Source organism: Macaca fascicularis, chromosome 7 (assembly GCF_037993035.2).
Source record: "Macaca fascicularis isolate 582-1 chromosome 7, T2T-MFA8v1.1".
NCBI classification, from domain to species: Eukaryota; Metazoa; Chordata; class Mammalia; order Primates; family Cercopithecidae; genus Macaca; species Macaca fascicularis.
In genome coordinates, this window is record NC_088381.1 from 35,385,322 (window position 1) to 35,405,922 (window position 20,601).

Consider the following 20,601-nt stretch of genomic DNA (forward strand, 5'->3'; position numbering starts at 1 on the left):
ACGATCATCAAACACGAATCTGAGTTCTCAAATTTCTCACACTAAAATGCACACTAATTGAATTGCTACTAGAGATGCTCTAAATTCCAGTTATTTAATATTTACCAAGCCATCTTCTAGGAGCTGTCCAAAAAATATGGCTTGATTTCTCCATGTGCCATACGTTGATTTAACTTCAAAGACTTTGGAAGTCTTATACATTAAAACAAAGTTTACTTCTAATAATAAAGAACACCCAACTGCTGCGTCAATGCCTGTTCTTGAAAAATATGCAAATAACTAATTGAAATGTATTTGTTTTGAAATCTACCACTGTGCCAAATGTCAATTAGGAAGGGTAACACAGGTTGGGATTGGGTCTATTTGTCCTTCAAAGTTTATGGATATATGGTACTTCAGTGAAAACAAAATCAGCAATCTGCTCAATTTCCTCTGATTAAGCGCAGAGAAAGGGGTGAAAGCAATAAAGGTTCCTTCCTTTTTTCCTGTTCTTATGGTAAATCCAGCGGATTTAAGAAAAGGCTTCTGGGTTAAAAGGTAAAAGAGGCAGAGGCATGACTACTAATCATTCACAGCTAAATTGCGGTGAGGAAACTGAAATTTCTATCGAGAGGTGGGCATAGAAAAGAATGATTGTTTTGGAATGTGGAGTGCTTGCAGAGCAGGGGATCTCTTGTTTGACCAAACGTACTACAGTATGAGTTGGGGAACGTGAGGGGTTGAAAATGGAGTACATGGCTGTATTATGGCAGAAGTATAGGTGCAAGAAAGATCAAGGGAAGTTACCAAGGAAACTTCACCTATTCTGAGGTGCCAACTTTGACCAATCTCCTCACCTATTCACAGAAGCAATTTCTATACAATTCTGGTATTTAGGCAATAGGTGATATTTACCAACCATTACTGTATAAATTCCAAAATTATCAACTGTGAGAGATGAGAAAAATACATTCACTTAATTTCTATCAAATATATCACGTTAATACTTCCAAAAATAAACTGAAGATATCTTTAAACAGAATTTTTAAAAAAGCTCCTAGGGCTGGGCGTGGTGGCTCATGCCGGTAATCCCAGCACTTTAGGAGGCCAAGACGGGTAGGCGGATCATGAGGTCAGGAGTTCGAGGCCAGCCTGGCCAACATGGTGAAATCCCGTCTCTACTAAAAATACAAAAATTAGCCGGGCCTGGTGGCGTACGCCTGTAATCCCAGCTACTCAGGAGGCTGAGGCAGGAGACTCTCTTGAACCAGGGAGGTGGAGGTTGCAGTGAGCCGAGATTGCACCACTGCACTCCAGCCTGGGCAACAGGGCAAGACTCCATCTCAAAAAAACAAAAACGAACAAACAAAAAGTTCCCTTGTTATTCTAGACGTTATGACCAGGTTTATTTAACAATAACACAAAGGCATCCTTTGTAGCACATATAAGAAACAGTACTATTATTCTTCTGAATAGACATATATATCTCCTTAGGACATTTCAAATGACTGTAACATTTTTATGAACTGAAGAGCTGAAAGAAACAAATTTGAAAAGTAGAAGATTTTTTACTGAGTCACAATGTTTTTACAGCTTATGGATAATGTTTGCTTAATCATACACTTACTGGTGAAGACAACTGGAGAAAAATAGGAAGAAAGGAACAAACCTGATGGAAGATATATAATAAGGGTAACAGAATACCAAAACTTAAAGGCTCAAACACAAGCTGATTACAGACATGCAATCATCAATTTTCATGGATCCCTGGGCAAATAGTTCCTAAAATTATCTGCTTTCAGGGTTAACTCCTCAACAAAACACCTTCTGGGGTAGGGCTGTGTGTGTGTGTGTGTGTGTGTGTGTCTGTGTGTATGTGCAGTGTGGAGAGTGAAGAGAGCTAGGAGGCAGGAGAGATGGGTGTGTAAATGAACATGAGCTGACTCTATGGTAAAACACACAAACATCAAGAGACATGATGACAATATGGACTAGTTTTACCCAGGAAACAGAATATATGGGGGCACAAATGTACATAATTCAAGAGACACTATACTCATGAAATAATTCCTGCAAATACCACAATACTTAAGAACAAATAAGCAGATCACTTTTCATTAAAATAATAATTAAAAAAAAATTTTAACCCTAACTACAATTATAAACAGCTTGTTCTATAGCTGTAGTATATAGAACTGCCACAACCCCAATTAAAATTATATCCATAATTTTTCTGGCCAGCCAGTTTTGAAATACACTCATTTTTGGCCCCAAAAGGCCTCGCTTATTCATCTTTAAATGGCAAAACAAATTTCTTAATTTGATCTCTCTCTTTCTCTCTTTTTTTTTTTTTTTTGAGATGGAGTCTTGCTCTGTTGCCCAGGCTGGAGTGCATTGGCACCATCTTGGCTCACTGCACCCTCCACCTCCTGGGTTCAAGCAATTCTCCTGCCTCAGCCTCTCAAGTAGTTGGGATTACAGGCACATGCCACCACACCTGGCTAATTTTTGTATTTTTAGTAGAGATGGCGTTTTACTATGTTGGCCAGGCTGGTCTTGAACTCCTGACCTCAAGTGATCCACCCGCCTAGACCTCCCAAAGTGCTGGGATTATAGGCGTGAGCCACGGCACCTGGCCCTTAATTTGATCTTTATTAAGTAGTAACACCTCAGCAATTTTCTCAGTGTATTTTGAGGTCTACATTACTCTAAGTTCTGTAAATTATATACAAAAGCTAAATGCAATGGCAGATAAAAAATAAATTATCAATATCCTTCCCTGTGATATCTTGTCCAGGAACTAACATACATATCTATTATCTTGTAGCTATTTCCCTGGCCAGCTTTCTACCTAAAGGCCTGGAGAGATTATTATTTTTAGCTTTTGTATCTCATTTAATTAAAGTTATTTACTATATTTCTCAATTATGAGAGTTAATGAGATTGACAATATTATACATTGTCAGTATATAGGTCTTTATCTTTAACCTACATACTTCAGTGACCATTCTTCAATGCAATGCACAAAATTCATGATGCAAAATACTAGGCTTAAAATAAACATCTTAACCTGAGTAATGAACACTTTACCTTGATAAAAGCATCATCTTCCACAGAAGCATCTCCACTCAACTCGTCTGCTTCATGTTTTTTACCTGTGAAAGAAGGAAGATGGGCTAACAACTGATATTTTATTACTTTAAGAACAAAAAATATTCAGAGTTTACCCTGCAATAGCACTCTCCACTCCCAAACTATCTAACAAAGCTAATGCCAACTGCTTATAAACCACCTGGTCAGAGCCGTCCCAAACAAAAAAAGCTTTCCTATGTCATGCTGTTTGAAATACACTGTGCACATAATCCTACACATGAACCCATCAGCTTAACTGATATGACATGTATGATGCATTTTTCTTTACACCAGTTGAATTTTCTATCCTCAATTATCTGAGAAGTTGTGATACCTTTCAATGGCATTCTACTGACTATATATACACAGACACCTGATAGCTAAGTACAAGATCTGTACCTCCCACAAAGCCTTTCCTATGTTCTTCTCTTCAACAAGCATTCTCTGAAATAAAAATTCTCACACTTTAATCTTCATCTTACAATCCATCAGGTGATTGATGACATATTGCCTTGTACTCTGTCTCTAGTATACCTTGCCTCTTCATAGAGAAGATTAATTCCTTAAATACAGTGACTACTTTTATGCTAATTATTTATTTATCCAAAAGCCTAAATATAAAGAGTGCTGGCCACTTAACATAATAACTGATTTAAGGCATGCAGAAATTAAGGCAAAGTGAAAACTGTTAATAGCTTTCAGACAAACTACAGACCTTCTTTGCCCATCTTCAAAACTTCGCAAACTGGTAGTTAGAATTTTTTTTTTTTTTTAAGAATAATTATTTATTCTTGAGACAGAGTCTCACTCTGTTGCCTAGGCTGGAGTGCAATGGCACAATCTCGGCTCACTGTAACCTCCCCCTCCCGGGTTCAAGAGATTCTCCTACCTCAGCCTCCCAAGTAGCTGGAATTACAGGCACAAGGCACCATGCCTGGCTAATTTTTGTATTTTTAGTAGAGACAGATGGAGTTTCACCACGTTGGCCAGGCTGGTTTCGAACTCCTGACCTCAAGTGATCTGCCCGCCTCGGCCTCCCAAAGTGCTAGGATTTACAGGCATTAAGCCATTGCGCCCAGCTGGTAGTTGGAACTTTAAAAACGCTTTCCACGTTTAAAAAAAAAAAAAAGTTTTCCACAGAGGCAATGCTAAAAGTTTATTATGTTTTCAGGCTAGTCCACAAAATCCTAGTTAAAAATCCTTGGTGTACTAGAAATGTCATTAAAAAACACATCTTCTGGAACTTTACTATTAAATTTTTTTACTATTAAATTTTTTTTTCCCCCATTTCTTTTGAAACATGAATGGATGTTCTTTCCTAGGGCCAATGAATGAACTTTTTTCCCTTTGCCTATAACCGGCACAGACAGTGCTACTACCTAGTTTAAGCTTCAGTAATCAGGGTAGAGGTTTAGCTGCTGGGATAAATATTTTAAAAGTTAGTATACCTGCATTTCCCTAGTCTCCTCGGTAGCTCCTATCTGTCATCTACTCCCAACTGTAAGTCATTTCCACGAATGAGTGGTAAAAGGGAAAATGCTATGCTAGTCCTTCCAAGTATGCAAAAAACAAGATTAGGAGTGGGGATTTTTCTTTTACTCAGTTGGTAGCTGAAGGCTTGTGAGAACCAAATAAGAAATGAGGTGTGGCGCTTGGTGTTGTACTAACTTCCTATTTACAATGTTGATGTTTGCATTTTGGGGAAAACAACTTTTTGGTTTAACTTTCTGGTTTACTGTTACCTTTGTAGATTAATGCTTTGCATATAAATTTATAATTACTGTCATCATTCTCTTTATCACTAAACTTAATTTGTACATGAGAATTTCACATGAAAACAAGTCTATCTGATTACATTGCCCTAAAGTCTAAAATTAGAAGTTATTAAAAGGGCAATCACTAAGAAAAGTCTGTTCATCTGAAAGTATTAATCTATTTAAGAAAGACAAAAAATTAAAGATGTTCTTTTCCTGAAAAAGAAAACTACTAATTTTTTTTTTTTTTTTGAGACAGAGTCTTGCTCTGTTGCCCAGGCTGGAGTGCAGTGGCACGATCTCAGCTCACTGCAACCTCTGCCTCCTGAGTTCAAGCGATTCTCCTGCCTCAGCCTCCCAAGTAGCTGGGACTACAGGCACATGCTACCACGCCCAGCTAATGTTTTATATTTTTAGTAGAGATGGGGTTTCACCATGTTAGCCAAGATAGTCTCGATCTCCTGACCTTAGGTGATCCACCCACCTTGGCCTCCCAAAGTGCTGGGATAACAGGCGTGAGCCACCACACCCAGCTAATTAAATTCTTCTATTACATTTAGAGAAAGTTCCATAATACAAAAACCTTAAAGAGGCTACTTTTTGGGAGAAAAAAAAGCTCTTTTAAAATATCAAATCCTGCTGGAAGCAGTGGCTTATGTCTGTAATCCCAGCACTTTGGGAGGCTGAGGTGGGAGAAGCGCTTGAGTCCATGAGTTGAGACCAGCCCAGGCAACACAGTGAGATCCCTATCTCTTCAAAAGAAAAAAAATTTTTTTTTAGACACAGCTGGGTGTAGTGGTGTATGCCGGTAGTCCCAGCTATTCAGGAGGCTGAGGTGGGAGGACTACTTGAACCCAGGAGGTGGCAGGATTGCTTGAACCCAGAAGGGCAAGGCTGCAGTGAGCTGTAATTATACCAACCACTGCACTCCAGCCTGGGCAAAAGAGCGAGACCCTGTCTCAGAAGCAAAATAAACCAAAACATCAAATCCTCTCCCATACCCACTCACCACCAAACAGCCTATAGAGGAGAACTTTTGGGGGAACTCCTTTAGATCATTTACAAATGCTATTTATTCCTTATAATCACAAACTGCCTTACAATTTGCAAAGCACTTAAAAAAATTTCAGTTGATTTGTCCAGGCACCCTATGATGGTACATGGGTCCATTATCACAATTTTACAAAAGAGAAAATGAGCCTGAGAGGTTAAATACCTTGCCTAAAACTTGAAAATGGTGCTGTCAGAACTGAAGCCAGGATTTCTCACGACCGATCTTGAATTCCTGCCACTATATTTTATTATGACCTGTATAGAACACATTATTCTAATAAGGAGTGGTGAATTAATTCAATTTAATTGTCTTTGAGGCCAGATGCAGTGGCTCATGCCCGTATACCCAACACTTTGGGAGGGTAGATCACTTGAAGCCTGGAGTTCGAGAGCAGCCTGACCAACTAGCAAAACCCCATCTCTACTACAAAATACAAATAAGTAGCTGGGCATGGTGGTGCATGCCTGTAATCCCAGTTACTTGGGAGGCTGAGGCACTGGGTTCAATCACTTGAACCGGGGAGGCGGAGGTTGCAGTAAGCTGAGATCGCCCTACTGCACTCATGCCTTAGAGACAGAGTGACACTGTCTTAAAAGTAAAATAAATAAATAAGGCCGGGCACAGAGGCTCATGCCTGTAATCTTAGCACTTTGGGAGGCTGAGGTAGGTGGATCACCTGAGGTAAGGAGTTTGAGACCAGCCTGGCCAACACAGTGAAACCCCATCTCTACTAAAAATATAAAATTAGCCGGACATGGTGGCACATGCCTGTAATCCCAGCTAATCGGGAGGCTGAGGCAGGAGAATCACCTGAACCCGGAAGGTGGAGGCTGCAGTGAGCCAAGATTGCAACACAGCACTCCAGCCTGGGCAACAGAACAAGACTTTGTGTCAAAATAAATAAATAAATAAATAAAAATGTTCTGAATGTTCTGGCTGGGCATGGTGGCTCACGCCTGTAATCCCAACACTTTGGGAGGCAGAGGTGGGCAGATCACGTGAGGTCAGGAATTCGAGACCAGCCTGGCCAACATGGTGAAACCTGTTCTCTACTAAAAACACAAAAATTAGCCAGGCGGGGTGATGGGCATCTGTAATCCCAGCTACTCGGGAGGCTGAGGCAGGAGAATCATTTGCACCCAGGAGGCAGAGGTTGCAGTGAGCCGAGACTGCACCAGTGCACTCCAGCCTGGGTGACAGAGCAAGACTCCATCTCAAAAAAATACAAAATAAAAAAATTTTTAAATAAAGGTATTATATTTGAAATGGCAGTCCTCAGCATAATGACAAATTACATACTATGCACACTCTGTATCAAATTTCACTTCTTTTAGTAATAACAGGAAAATCAAATTACACTTCAGCAACAAAAACAGCAGTCATTACTACTGAAGTGGCATCTATGGTCCAGGTACTAGGATAAATTCTTCATATGCATTTATGTACTTGTATTTTAAAATTTTATCCTCACAACTACTCTGAAACAATTATGCCCCTTTTACAAAAGAGAAACTAACTCTGAAAAATTAGATTACAAAGCTAGTAAGTGGCAGTGCTTCAATTTAAACGCAGCCCAATTACCATTCCTCAAAACCATTAGATCTTTGAGGAGCTACAATATGCCAGTTGTTTAAAATATTATCTCTGTTAGTGTAAACAGAAGCTCCAAAATCCACATGTATAAAATTTTGCAACGTGAGACTCACTTGCCCGATGACTATGACGCACGGGCAACAAGAGGCAGCGCTGTGGTATGTAAAAATGGTCTAACTTTGCTGTCCCATACTGTTTCCAACAGCTGTTAAAGTACAATCACACTGGACATTTAATGTTTCAGCTTGTAATCTTAAAAGCCATAAGGACAAGATTGTCAAACAGTGATGAAACTGGAGTAACAACCTGATAGATACATAATATTCAAGAAAACTGAAATCTCACATTAGCTTTGGACTGCTTTCATAATTTGTAACTTTTGGCTTGTTTTACACATAGTAAATTAGAAACTATATTGTAACTTCTTTCCTTTTTTTTTATTTGAGACAGGCTCTCACTCTGTCATGCAGGCTGAAGTGCAGTGGCATGATCTCCACTCACTGCAACCTCCACCTCCCAGGTTCAAGCAATTCTCATGCCTCAGCCTCAGGAGCTGGGATTACAGGTGCATGCCACCACGCCCAGCTAATTTTTGTATTTTTAGTAAAGACAGGGTTTCAGCATGTTGACCAGGCTGGTCTCGAACTCCTGACACCAGTCGACTATATTGTAATTTCTTATTTTGTGAAAAAACAATTTCCCCTTCCATATTTTAAAATGAGTTTAAAATATAACTCATTTTAAAAAGCTATAATGTTGCCAGGTGAGGTGGCTCACGCCTGTAATCCCAGCACTTTGGGAGGCCGGGCGGGTGGATCACTTGAGGTCAGGAGTTTGAGACTAGCCTGGCCAACATGGTGAAACCCTATCGCTACTAAAAACACAAAAAAGTAGCCAGGTGCGGTGGCTCATGGTTGTAATCCCAGCTATTTGGGAGGCTGAGGCCTCCCAAAAGCTAGAATCGCTTGAACCCGGGAGGTGGAGGTTGCAGTAAGCCGAGATCATGCCACTGCACTCCAGTCTGGGTGACAAGAGCAACACTCTGCCTCAAAAAAAAAAAAAAAAAAAAAAAAAAAGGCTATAATGTTTATCAGCCAGCTCAGAACCTAGTACAACACTATATTTTTTTTTTTTTTTGAGACGGAGTCTGGCTCTGTCGCCCAGGCTGGACTGCAGTGGCCGGATCTCAGCTCACTGCAAGCTCCGCCTCCCGGGTTCCCGCCATTCTCCTGCCTCAGCCTCCCGAGTAGCTGGGACTACAGGCGCCCATCACCTCGCCCGGCTAGTTTTTTGTATTTTTTAGTAGAGAAGGGGTTTCACCGTGTTAGCCAGGATGGTCTCGATCTCCTGACCTCGTGATCCGCCCGTCTCGGCCTCCCAAAGTGCTGGGATTACAGGCTTGAGCCACCGCGCCCGGCCACAACACTATATATATGGATATAATATAGAATATGTATAATATAATGTGTATGTAATATATGTTATATGTACAATGTTATATATTACATTAATATATAATTATATATTATATACATATAACATATACATATTATATATAAATATATTATATACATATATAAAATACATATAAAAATATATAATACAAAACCAGCCGATATTCAAGCATTATATCTTTTCTTTTTTCTTTTTTTCTGAGATAGAGTCTGACTCTGTCATCCAGGCTGGAGTGCAATGGTATGATCCTGGCTCACTGCCACCTTCATCTCCTGGGTTCCAGCGATTCTCCCACTTCAGCCTCCCAAGTAGCTGGGATTACAGGCACATGCCGCCACCACGTCCAGCTAATTTTTGTATTCTTAGTAGAGACGGGGTTTCACCAAGTTGGCCAGGCTGGTCTCAAACTCCTGAGCTCAGGTAAGCCACCCGCCTCAGCCTCCCAAAGTGCTGGGATTACAGGGGTGAGCCACTGCACCCAGCCACATTATATCTTTTCTGACTGATAATGGAGTAAATCCTATGCTGGACACTAATGGAAAACAGGTCGGGCATGGTGGATCGAACTTGTAATCTCAAACCCTTTGGGAGGCCAAGGCATTGGCCTCCATCAGGTAAAGGCATCATTACCTGAGGTCAGAAGTTCAAGACTAGCATGGACAACACGGTGGAGTCCCATATCTACAAAAAAACACACAAACTGGCCAGGTGTGGTGGTGTGCACCTGCCATCCCAGCTACTAGGTGGGCTGATGTGGGAGGATCCCTTAAGCCCAGGAGGTCAAGAATGCAGTGAACCAAGATTGCGCCACCACTCCATTTCAATCTGGGTGACAGAGCGAGACTCCTCAAAAATAAACAAATAGATAAATAATCTCTAAAAGTTAAAAATAAGAAAACAAGGTCTAGATTTCTATTTGGCCCAGCTGGGAGAAAGGGATGACATGGCAGTTCAACTAACTTCGTGTATAACCCCATCCTGTCAGTACATCCTGTCACTACATTGGCAGGTCCCTAACTTTTGTAATATCAAACATGAGAAAGAATTTTAAAGACCAAATCGTCCTTAAATTCCAACAAGCAGCACTATCTTCAGCACATTTTTGTACAGTCAGGTAACCATTTATATCTGTCCCATTTAAACCTTTGCTATCAAAGCTCCTGCAGCAAATCAACTAAACAGTTTCACCTCTTTTGTCCTACAGGGAATCTAGCAACTGCCACAAAACTGTGAAAGTGGCATGACCAGGATGAAGGAACTAACTGAAAGTAAAACACAGATTGAAGCCAAACTTTTTTTTTTTTTGGATACACTATCTCGCTCTTCTTGCGCAGGCTGGAGTGCAGTGCAGTGGCGTGATCTTGGCTCACTGCAACCTCTGCCTTCCGAGTTCAAGCAATTCTCCTGACTCAGCCTCCTGAGTAGCTGGGATTACAGCCTCATCCCACCACACCCAGCTAATTTTTGTATTTTTAATACAGACAGGGTTTCATCACATTGGCCAGGCTGGTCTCGAACTCCTGGTCTCAAGTGATCCACCAGCCTCGGCCTCCCAAGGTGCTGGGATTAGAGGCGTGTGAGCCACCACGCTCAGCCTGAAGCCAAACTTTTATGCTTTGAGGAAAAAACTACAAAATAAATTGGGCAATAAACATAATCTGAATAACAAAATAAGCAAAATTAACCTATCACATCCTAAACTATCACAGTAGTAACATGGCTATTTTGAAATTACAAAAAAAAAAAAAAAAAAAAAACCTAAAATATTATTTGCATGATTTTAGGGTCTAAAGTAAAATGGCAAAGTAAAAATGTATATACAAGAGAAAGACAAGACTATAAACATTTATGCAGCATAAATTTGTATAGGTCCAAAAATTCTCAATGAAACCCTCTGAGATAGGTTCCAGAATTCACAATTTTCAGATTTTAGAAGAGTAAAATGTTGCATATACTATTTATTAAGTTAAACCTCCCAGTGGCTTCTGGAACAGTATTTCACATTCACAGAAACATTTTGTGCAAGGAAATGTATGCAGATTCACATCAAATGGGATACATTAAGACTACAAATAACTTTGCCACCAAACTTAAGAAAAAACTTTCAGTTTTCAGAATTTTTTGTATTTGAGAATTCTGAACAAAGAATTTTGGATCATAAATTGGCTTTCTCCTCCAAAGGCAAATTGGTTTTTATAAGGGTTTGCAATTTTCTTTTTCCTCCAAAGGCAAACTGGTCCTTATAAAGGTTTGCAATTTTCCTTTTTAAGTACCTCCCAAACAAAAACAAATCCCACTTAACAATGAGTTTTTTTTCTTTGAGACAAATCTATCGCTCAGGCTGGAGTGCAGTGGCAGTCATGGTTCACTGCAGCCTCAACCTCCTGGGTCCAAGCAATCTTCCTGCCTTGGCCTACCAAAGTGCTGGGATTACAGGCGTGAGCCACTGCGCCCAGCCCAAGGAAATTTTAAAATCATTTTGCCAAAATACTTTATGGCTGAGTAACTTTTCCCCTTAAACATTCACAAGAGCTACGATAAGTTAAAAAAAAAAAAAAAAAAGCTTAGTTATAAAATTTCTGCTGGAAGGGAGGGGAAGATTAAGAAGATATGCCAAACTGAAATGTTTCCAACAACAACCTCTCCTCAGTTGCATGGAGTATCTTAAAACAATCACAGGCCATGCCTTGAATTGTTTGCAAGTGTTTTAGCTTCTCTTCTATTAAACTGACATTTTACCAATAAAATCATTTTTCTGAAAGGCCTTGTACATTGTCTTAAACACAACAGTCATACAATAGGTCACTTTGGGTTTTTTGTTTTTGTTTTTGCGGCAGGGTCTTACTCTATTGCCCAGGCTGGAGTGCAGTGGTGCCATCTCAGCTCACTGCAACCTCTGCATCCTGGGTTCAAGTGACTCTCCTGCCTCAGCCTCCTGAGTAGGTAGCCCAACACCACGCCCAGCTAGTTTTTGTATTTTTAGTAGAGATGGGGTTTCACCATGTTGGCCATGCTGGTCTCGAATTCCTGACCTCAAGTGATCCACCCGCCTCGGCCTCCCAAAGTGCTGGGATTACAAGCGTGAGCCATCCCACCTGGCCCAATAGGTCACTTTGAAAAATTACTACAAAGATAATTCACATTCATTGTAATAAACCTTGAATATGCCAAAGGTGTATTTTTCAAATCTGTTACATTTATTATCTAAAGATGAACAGAATAAACATTTCTGGCACTCCTTCAGGCAGTTGTGCCTACAAACGTAAGACTGTCAAAGGTAATTTAACTGGGTTCTTAATGAGTTACCTTTGTACTCTACCAGTAAAAAGAAAATAGTCCTGCCTAACTCTCAGCACTGTTGTGAGAATCAAATAAAGCAATGCAGAAGTTTTTCGAAAACTGAAAAGTATATAAAACAATCTAGAAACTGAGTAGCAGAGGGAAGAATAAAAATGATGCTAATTTTCAAGCTTTAGTTTAGATTAGTCAGTAGTTCTTAACTCCAGGTGTACGTAAGAATCACCTGGGGAGCTTTTAGAAAATACATACTGATGCCTGGGCCCCCAAAATAACAACCCAAACCAACTCCATGGGGAGTGAAAGCCTGCTTTCTGTATTTTTTAAAACTCAAATCACTAATGCAGGTGCAGATCATGAGCCACAAAGATAAGTGAATCTATCTATAGAAGCTGTTAAGAAGAATACAGGCGGAAGGTTATTGTGTTTTGATTCTCCAGACTACAGAAATATTTAAATTCTATCTACCTTCAACAAAACACCATGTATGGTGGGAATCTATTTTAGTTGTTAAAAAAGGGGGGGGGGAAACCCTTAAACATAAACCTCCTGTAAGTACTTGCACACATAGCTACACAACTTAGATCAACATGTGGTAATATGAAATGTACTTTATGTGGCTGATTACTGTATTAGATTGAAACAATTTTTAGAAAGCTTTACAGAGTAAACACGTACTTGATTATAAATATTATGTATGTATATCATATGTAAAATGTTACGTATGATAAATTCAGGGTGGTGGGATTATGGGTAATCTTCACTTTCTTTCTACTTTTCTGGATTACCTATTTTTTTTTTTTTTTTTTTTTTGAGACAGGGTCTTGCTCCATCACCCAGGCTGGAGTGCAGTGGCACCATTTTTGGCTCACTGCAACCTCCTCCTCCCAGGTTCAAGTGATTCTCCTGCCTCAGCCTCCCAAGTAGCTGGGATTACAGGCACATGCCACCACACCCAGCTAATTTTTGTATTTTTACTAGAGAGGAGGTTTCACCATGTTGGCCAGGCTGGTCTCAAACTCCTGACCTCGTGGTCCTCCCAAAGTGCTGGGATTACAGATATGAGCCACTGCGCCTGGCCAAATGTAGGTTTTAATAGCTCTGATAAAAGGGCTAATTTTGTGAAATGAAAATGACATATACAATCTCTGAGGTTGGACAATATTCCAGCAAAGGTTCAGAGGCTTTTCAGCACAGCATCAATGTGGTAAAGAATAAAAGGACAATGTAATGATTTATGTGTTCTAAAAGTAAGTGTACTTTACATATCAATGTGTAAGAAGCCATTAGTGCTCTTGAGAGGCACCTTAAAAAAAAAAGATAAAAACTATTAATCCCTGATGTACCTGCTTCTTACAAAGAAATATGCAATTAAAATAGGCACCAAAAGAGATATTTCTTTTTTTTTTTTTTTTTTTTTTTGAGACCGAGTTTTGCTCTTGTTGCCCAAGCTGGAGTGCAATGGTGCCATCTTAGCTCACTGCAACTTCTGCTCCTGGGTTCAAGAGATTCTCCTGCCTTGGCCTCCCGAGTAGCTGGGATTACAGCCACATGCCCAGCTAATTTTTTGTATTTTTAGTAAAAACAGGGTTTCACCATGTTAGCCAGTCTGGTCTCAAACTCCTGACATCAGGTGATCCGCCCACCTCAGCCTCCCAAAGTGCTGCAATTACAGGCGTAAGCCACGGCACCCAGCCCAAAAGAGGTATTTCTAAAAGCAGTTAAGAAAGCCCCAAAAAGGCCCTCAGTATTCATTCAACAAATATTTTTTGAGCAGTTATTATGTGCCCTGCTCTACACTAGGCGTTACAGACAGAGAGGTGAATGAAAAACTGCGTCCCAGCTTTCACAGAGCCTTCAGCCTTCGGGCGCCTAAGAAATATCTATAACAATTATATGCCCAAAGTCCTCCTCAATGCCACAGTTCTGATTAAAGTGTCCCTTAACATCTGAACATACTACAGCTGGAGGGAAAAAAAAAGTGAATTACAGTACACTATGTTACTATGTTATATGAAATGTGCTTTATATGGCTGATTACTACATTTAATTGACATAAGTTTTAGAAAGCTTTACAGAGTAAACATGTAATTATAAATACGTAGTCTGTGGTATTTTCCACAAAAAATCAGACATTAGATGTTTGGCCAAACCTATAACCTCAAAATATACTTGTTTCTATAGGAGAAAAATCAGCTTTTACACAGCATTTTTAGTCTTTTTGAAGTCGCCAGGTATTGCAATTAAGTTTTCACGTCGGTAAGTACTGCAGTACACACGTTCTAAATCCTGTACTGATTAACCACATCACTTTTCCTGAAGTTAATTGGTGACTTTAAAGGTTGAAAATCTAAAAGAAAAGTATATGCCAGTGTCAGGTAAACCAAAAGTCTTTAAATCTATAATCTCTAAAACAACCTAGTGAGAAGTTAGCTCTACCTGTTCAGCTACTTTTTAAACACACACCCAATTAATGTAACCATAAACTTCAATGGGTGAAGCTTTCTTCTAAGTTACCTATTTAAAAGTTCATAACAGAGTGTGAAAAGACTCAATAAAGCCATTCTAAGATACAAACGTCCACTCTATTAACTACATGTAAAGGAATTTTATAAATATGTTGTTATAAATGTCAGAGCCCACTATAATATTATCAACATTGTTTGTGCTTGTAATAGCTGCATTTAAAAAGTATTCTAGGAGAAACTTAAAAATGTAGGTTCCTTTCCCTCTAACCTCTCTAAATACAATCATTTTAACATACCTTTTTAAAAGTTACCCTATAGTTATTTTATAGGAGATAAGCTTAATGTTTCACCAAAGTATTTTTTCCATACCCAGGAAGCTTCTCTCTTGTCATTTAACTTTTAATCACTACCTTAATATTGTCATAAGAATGATTTCTTTTCCTGACAAGCTATTATACATTATGTCTTGCTGATGTCTACATAATTACCTCTAAGTAATCCCCTTCTTGGCACTTTTCGTTTTCTAATAATTTGTGCTGAAGAAAAACTATACTGATTTCCTATGAGCTTACTTGTTGCTTCCTTAAACATCATTTTAGTTAAACAAAGAATTTTCTTCTCATTTTTGGTTATATAATTATTAAATTTCAGAACTAAAAGAGCCTTATAGGTGAACCAGTAAAATTTCCAGTTTTACAAAAGATAAAACAGGCTCATTGAAGGAAAAGTGGCATAACCAAGATGCAATTATTTCAAGGTAGATACCAGTAAGTAAAGCAAGATCTGGCAAAAGGAATTGGATGTAGTAATTCAGCAACTTGACTGAAAAACTGACATCAGCCAAGCACGGTGGCTTACTTTGGGAGGCCGAGGTGGGAGGATTACTTGAGGTCGGGAGTTCGAGACCAGCCTGACCAATATGGAGAAACCCCTCTCTACTAAAAATACAAAATTAGCTGGGCGTGATGGCGCATGCCTGTAATCCCAGCTACTCGGGAGGCTGAGGCAGGAGAATCGCTTGAACCCGGGAGGCAGAGGTTGCAGTGAGCCGAGATTGCGTCATTGCACTCCAGCCTGGGCGACAAGAGCGAAACTCCATTTCAAAAAAAAAAAAAGGAAAACTGACATCACATTAAAACAATATTTAATATATCCTTGGTTTTAAAATCTGTTCATTATTGATATTTTAATAAGTTTCCCTATATAAATTTGGTTTCTAAAAGTTATTACTTAAACATCTTAATTCTTTTTTAAAATAGAGATAGGATCTCACTATGTTGCTCAGGCTGGTCTTGAACTCCTGGCCTCAAACGATCCTCCCGCCTTGGCCTTTTGGGATTATAGGCATGAGCCACTGCGCCTGGCCTAAAATAATCTTATCACTGTGTAAACTGGCAGAGAAAACATCTCAAAGGCTAGAACTGAGTTGGTATGACGCATTTAAGCAAAACTGGCTCTAAAGATGATCAGTAGCGCTTGGAATTTGACACAAGCATTCTTTAACAAGTAAACTGGGTTCAAAATCTCTCATACTAAAAATAATAAAAATAAAATAATTGAATCAATAAGCATCTTTATTGTAAATTAATTCAAACTACGTTGGGAGGTGGAGATTTACATTATATTCTTTGTAATTCACAGGATTTTCATAACAATGATGGCCGGAATTCAAGGAGACAAGAGCTTTTTGTCATGCATCTCTTACAAGGAGGCCTGCTACAGACAAATGATTAAACATTACAACTTTTTTTTTTTTTTTTTTTTGAGATGCATTCCTGCTCTATCGCTCATGCTGGAGTGCAGCGCTGTGACCTCGGCTCAATGTAATCTCCGCCTCCTGGGTTCAAGCGATTCTCCTGTCTCAGCCTCCCGAGCAGCTGGGACTACAGGCGCGTGCCACCACGCCCAGATATATACACATATATATATTTTTTGTATTTTTAGTAGAGACGGGGTTTCACCATGCTGGCCAGGCTGCTCTTGAACTCCCGACCACAGGTGCTCCACCTGCCTTGGCCTTCAAAGTGCTGGGATTACAGGTGTGAGCCACTGCGCCCGGCCCCCAAATGTTACAACTTCTAACTGAATACCTTAGGACCTCTTAACATCAGAGTTATGGAATAAAGTTCAAATATAACCCATACAAAGAAAAAAATTAACAAACATACTGATAAAAATAAATAATGTTTACTTATTTAAAATGTTGTGGTGGCACGTGCCTGTAGTCCCAGCTACCAGGGAGGCTAAGGTGGGAGGGATCACTTAAGCCCAAGAGTTTGAGGCTACAAAGAGCTATGATGGCACCACTGCACTCTAGCCTGGGCAACAGAGCAATACCCTATTAAAAATATATATACACACACATACACCCCTATATATACATACCTATATATTTACCTATATATCATATATATGATATATACCTATATGTCATAAAATGTATTGAAAAAATCCTTAAAATTTTATATTGCTGAAATTATTTCTAATGGTGAGATAAATGATGTTCCCAGTCAAAACTGAAAAAGGGGCCGGGCACGGTGGCTCATGCCTGTAATCCCAGCACTTTGGGAGGCCAAGGCAGGCAGATCACCTGAGGTCGGGAGTTCGAGACCAGCCTAACCAACATGGAGAAACCCTGTCTCTACTAAAAATACAAAATTAGCCGGGTGTGGTGGCACTTGCCTGTAATCCCAGCTACTATGGAGGCCGAGGCAGGAGAATCGCTTGAACCTGGCAGGCGGAGGTTGCAGTGAGCCAAGATCACGCCATTGCACTCCAGCCTGGGCAACAAGAGCGAAACTCCATCCCCCCCAAAAAAAAACAAAACTGAGGAAAAAAAAAAAACTGAAAAAGGGATATACACAGAAATTAAAAGTAGATGAGAACAGAATAAATCATGTTTATTTTCAATGCTAAAATAATAGTCAACTCAAACAACCTGGGACTATGACAAAGCACAGCATGCTAGGTAAAAGATATGAATCAAAACCACTACAAGACACATGGTTAATTCCTGATATACTTATTTCTGAACTTTTATCATTTTCCATTTTGAAATAGCCTCTGGTTTGTTAGCAGTCTTCTCAGGACAAGCTTCTGTAAACACAGGAAAATGTATCTCTCAAAGTGATACACTGAGTCAGAGTTATCTGAAAAGCTACCTTTAAGATAACTTTTTTACTTCCCTAAACTACATCTTCATCTCTCCCAGGGAATGCTTCTTAGCCCTTTTCAATTTCCTTTGGCACAAACAGGGGACTTTCCTAACCTAGGAAGACTCAAAATAGTGACTCGTCCTCATCTCTGATACCCAGGTGTGCTTAAGATCAAAATTTAATATTCCCTTCTTTTCAAGATTAATCCATTTTATTTTAGTTGCAATCATTCAGTCGTTGGGAGTAACATTTGGATCACTTAAAGCAGTAAAGAAAATTAGATTACAAAAAATGCAGCAGCTGTCCATGACAAACTCTGCATGAAAATTGTAGGTAAGGACCAGAATACAGATATATCATGTCCACCCTCTGCCACTGTCCTTATAGGAGGGAGAAATTTGCAGTTATTCAAGTAAAGGTTTCACTCACCAAGAAGCCTTAAAAAATACCTAAGTTCCATTCATACTGCAAAATGTTCATTTAAAACCACTTTTAGCTAGTCACTAAATCATTATATCCTGGAAATAAATATATTCTGCTCTAGCTTAAAAGTTACAAAAGAAGAATCTTTAACATCCCTGTAATTTAAACCTTTTTAAAGCTAATTAATCATGGATTTTTCCCTCTACCTTGTTAGTATGATTGGTGAGGTCTTTTTGAATTTCACTAAAAATTAGGAGGTATAATGGCATAAATGCAAATTAAGTTCACCAAGTCAAACAAAGTACTAAACATAAAGGTTATAGAATTTTAATATACTAAAGAAAACAGCAAGGAGGCAAGGTGAAAGATTTGGTAGGAATTCCATCAATACTCTGCCAATTGTGGGGCAAGGTAGACATGTGTTAAACTGTATTTTATTCAGGTCTTCACACTATGAAGCATCATCACACAACTGGACTTTGTAATTTTTTTCGGAAGCAATAAAGAACTGTTCTCACTTTCTAATCAGCTTCAGCCGAATCTAAAGGGCTACAAGTCACCCAAAGTCTGGCAACAGTAACTTTTCTTCCTTGACCCAAGAAGGCAGAGTGCCAGAGGGAAATAGCAAAGAGTAGCACTATATAAACAGGGCAAGTGGCACAAGAGCAGAGGCAAGTTATATAACCAAAATATATTTTAAAATATGTTCATAACTCGTAACAACCTTTGCCTTTAGTTGGTTTCTTGTTTGGAGTATCAGTTGAAACAGTTAATTCAATATTATCTGGATCGCCTCCTTCCTCTTCAATAGCCTACATTAGAAAGAGAAGTTAATATGCTACACAATCTATCTAAACTTATTTTATAAAAACGAAATGAAAAAAAAATTTAGCAAACCTCAAGCCATTAGAATTGCCAGTTATTTCATAAACCGACTTCAAAAATGAGCAATTAAACTACACGAAAGAGTGAGAGAAACTTTCAGGGGGAAAAAAATCATTAGGTATCAAAATCGCAAGGAGTTTTAAATTCTACCATGTCAAGGTAATTAACTATCACATCATACTGGCCAAAAATCTAAATATGTTATATTGCAGAAAAGTTGCTAGCTACTAAAGTAAATAACTAAACAGAGTTTTCCTAGTTTCTGTAATGCAAACTTACTGCTACTCTACTACAATTCCAACGCTCACTCAAACCAGAAAGCTAATCAGGAATGAAAAAGTAATTATTGCGCTGATGCAAAAACTAAAAGCCTAGTGGAAAACAAAAACTCTCTCTGTCACCCACCCATCAACTCCCACTACCAATTCCCCCTCAAGATGGGGAAGAAACGGTTGGGCACAATTAAACGGTAACTTCGCAGAAGTCACCAAACTAACCATTCCCTCTGAGGCCAAGAAATGCACACGCTCACCATGGCTAAAGGCTGGAGACCGAGCGCCTCCCCGGTCTCCACGATCGCCCTTGGGAGGCCGCGCCGGCCGGCCGCAACCCTCGAAGGCTGGCGGGGACGTCCCGGGGAGGCGGAGGCACGCTGGGCTGCTGTGGCCGGTCCCTCGCAGGCCCAGCCCGGCCCGGGGCGCGGGGGCAGGGGCACCGCGTAAGGGTCCCCGTCCTCCACGCTCGCGGGAGCCGCCCCGGGCCTCCCTACCATGCTGCCCCGCAGGTCCCAGCTGCTGCGGGCGGCCGGAGGCTGCGGCGGAAGCGGGGCGCCGAGGCGCGGCCTAAGCTCTCCTCCCCGGTCCTTCCCAGTCCTCGCCGGGCCTCACCTGCTTGAGTCGGGAGATGAGCACGGTCTTGACTCCGGTGATGTCTAAGTTCCGCCGCTTCAGCTCGGACTTCAGATCGATGACCCGCAGATCGGTGATCTTTTTACCTTCCGCCTGACCCGAGGCGGCCGAGGCTGCCACCGCACCGGTAGCGGCAGCCATCTTAGAAGAGCAGCGCGCTGCCGAGGCAGCGAGTGGGCTGCAGGGCGGCGGCAGCAGCGCCAACTTCCACCCAGGCCTCGGCGGCCGCCGGCGCCGCACAGCGCTGCGCACAATGAGCCGCTGGCCCCTCCCCCGGTCCGCCACCCTAGCGCAACCTGCAGCAGCAGCCAGCACCCGGATGACGGCCGCGCGTGCGCATTGGCTCAGGGACCGGCAGCGGCGCGTACGGTCGGGCGGGCCGCGGACACTTGGGCGGTGCGTTCCCTTGTGTGTACTGGGAGGTCAGGCACGTCCTATCGCAGCAACGTCTGCCGCGCCGCCGTTCCCTCGTCGCTTCGTTAGCCATTTTCTTGCAAC

General features: G+C 40.5%; 1 protein-coding gene across 34 annotated transcripts in view; it reads right to left on the bottom strand.

Moving 5' to 3' along the window:
* SLTM (SAFB like transcription modulator) overlaps positions 1–20,358 on the bottom strand; it is a 55,781-nt gene extending 35,423 nt beyond the window's left edge. For 26 of the 34 annotated variants that reach the window (XR_012415001.1, XR_012415002.1, XM_073995905.1 and 23 more), the window contains exons 1-3: positions 20,083–20,358; positions 19,035–19,122; positions 3,070–3,134 (exon numbers count right to left, since the gene is read on the bottom strand). Coding sequence is in view for 19 of the 34 variants with exons in the window: in XM_065547980.1 (XP_065404052.1) it covers positions 3,070–3,134; positions 19,035–19,122; positions 20,083–20,244 (315 nt within the window). In the remaining 15 variants the exon portion in view is untranslated. The remainder of the gene's footprint in view (positions 1–3,069; positions 3,135–19,034; positions 19,123–20,082) is intronic. The other 8 variants (XM_073995906.1, XM_065547983.2, XM_065547982.2 and 5 more) reach the window with 2 other exon arrangements.
* Positions 20,359–20,601: the final 243 nt, after the last annotated feature.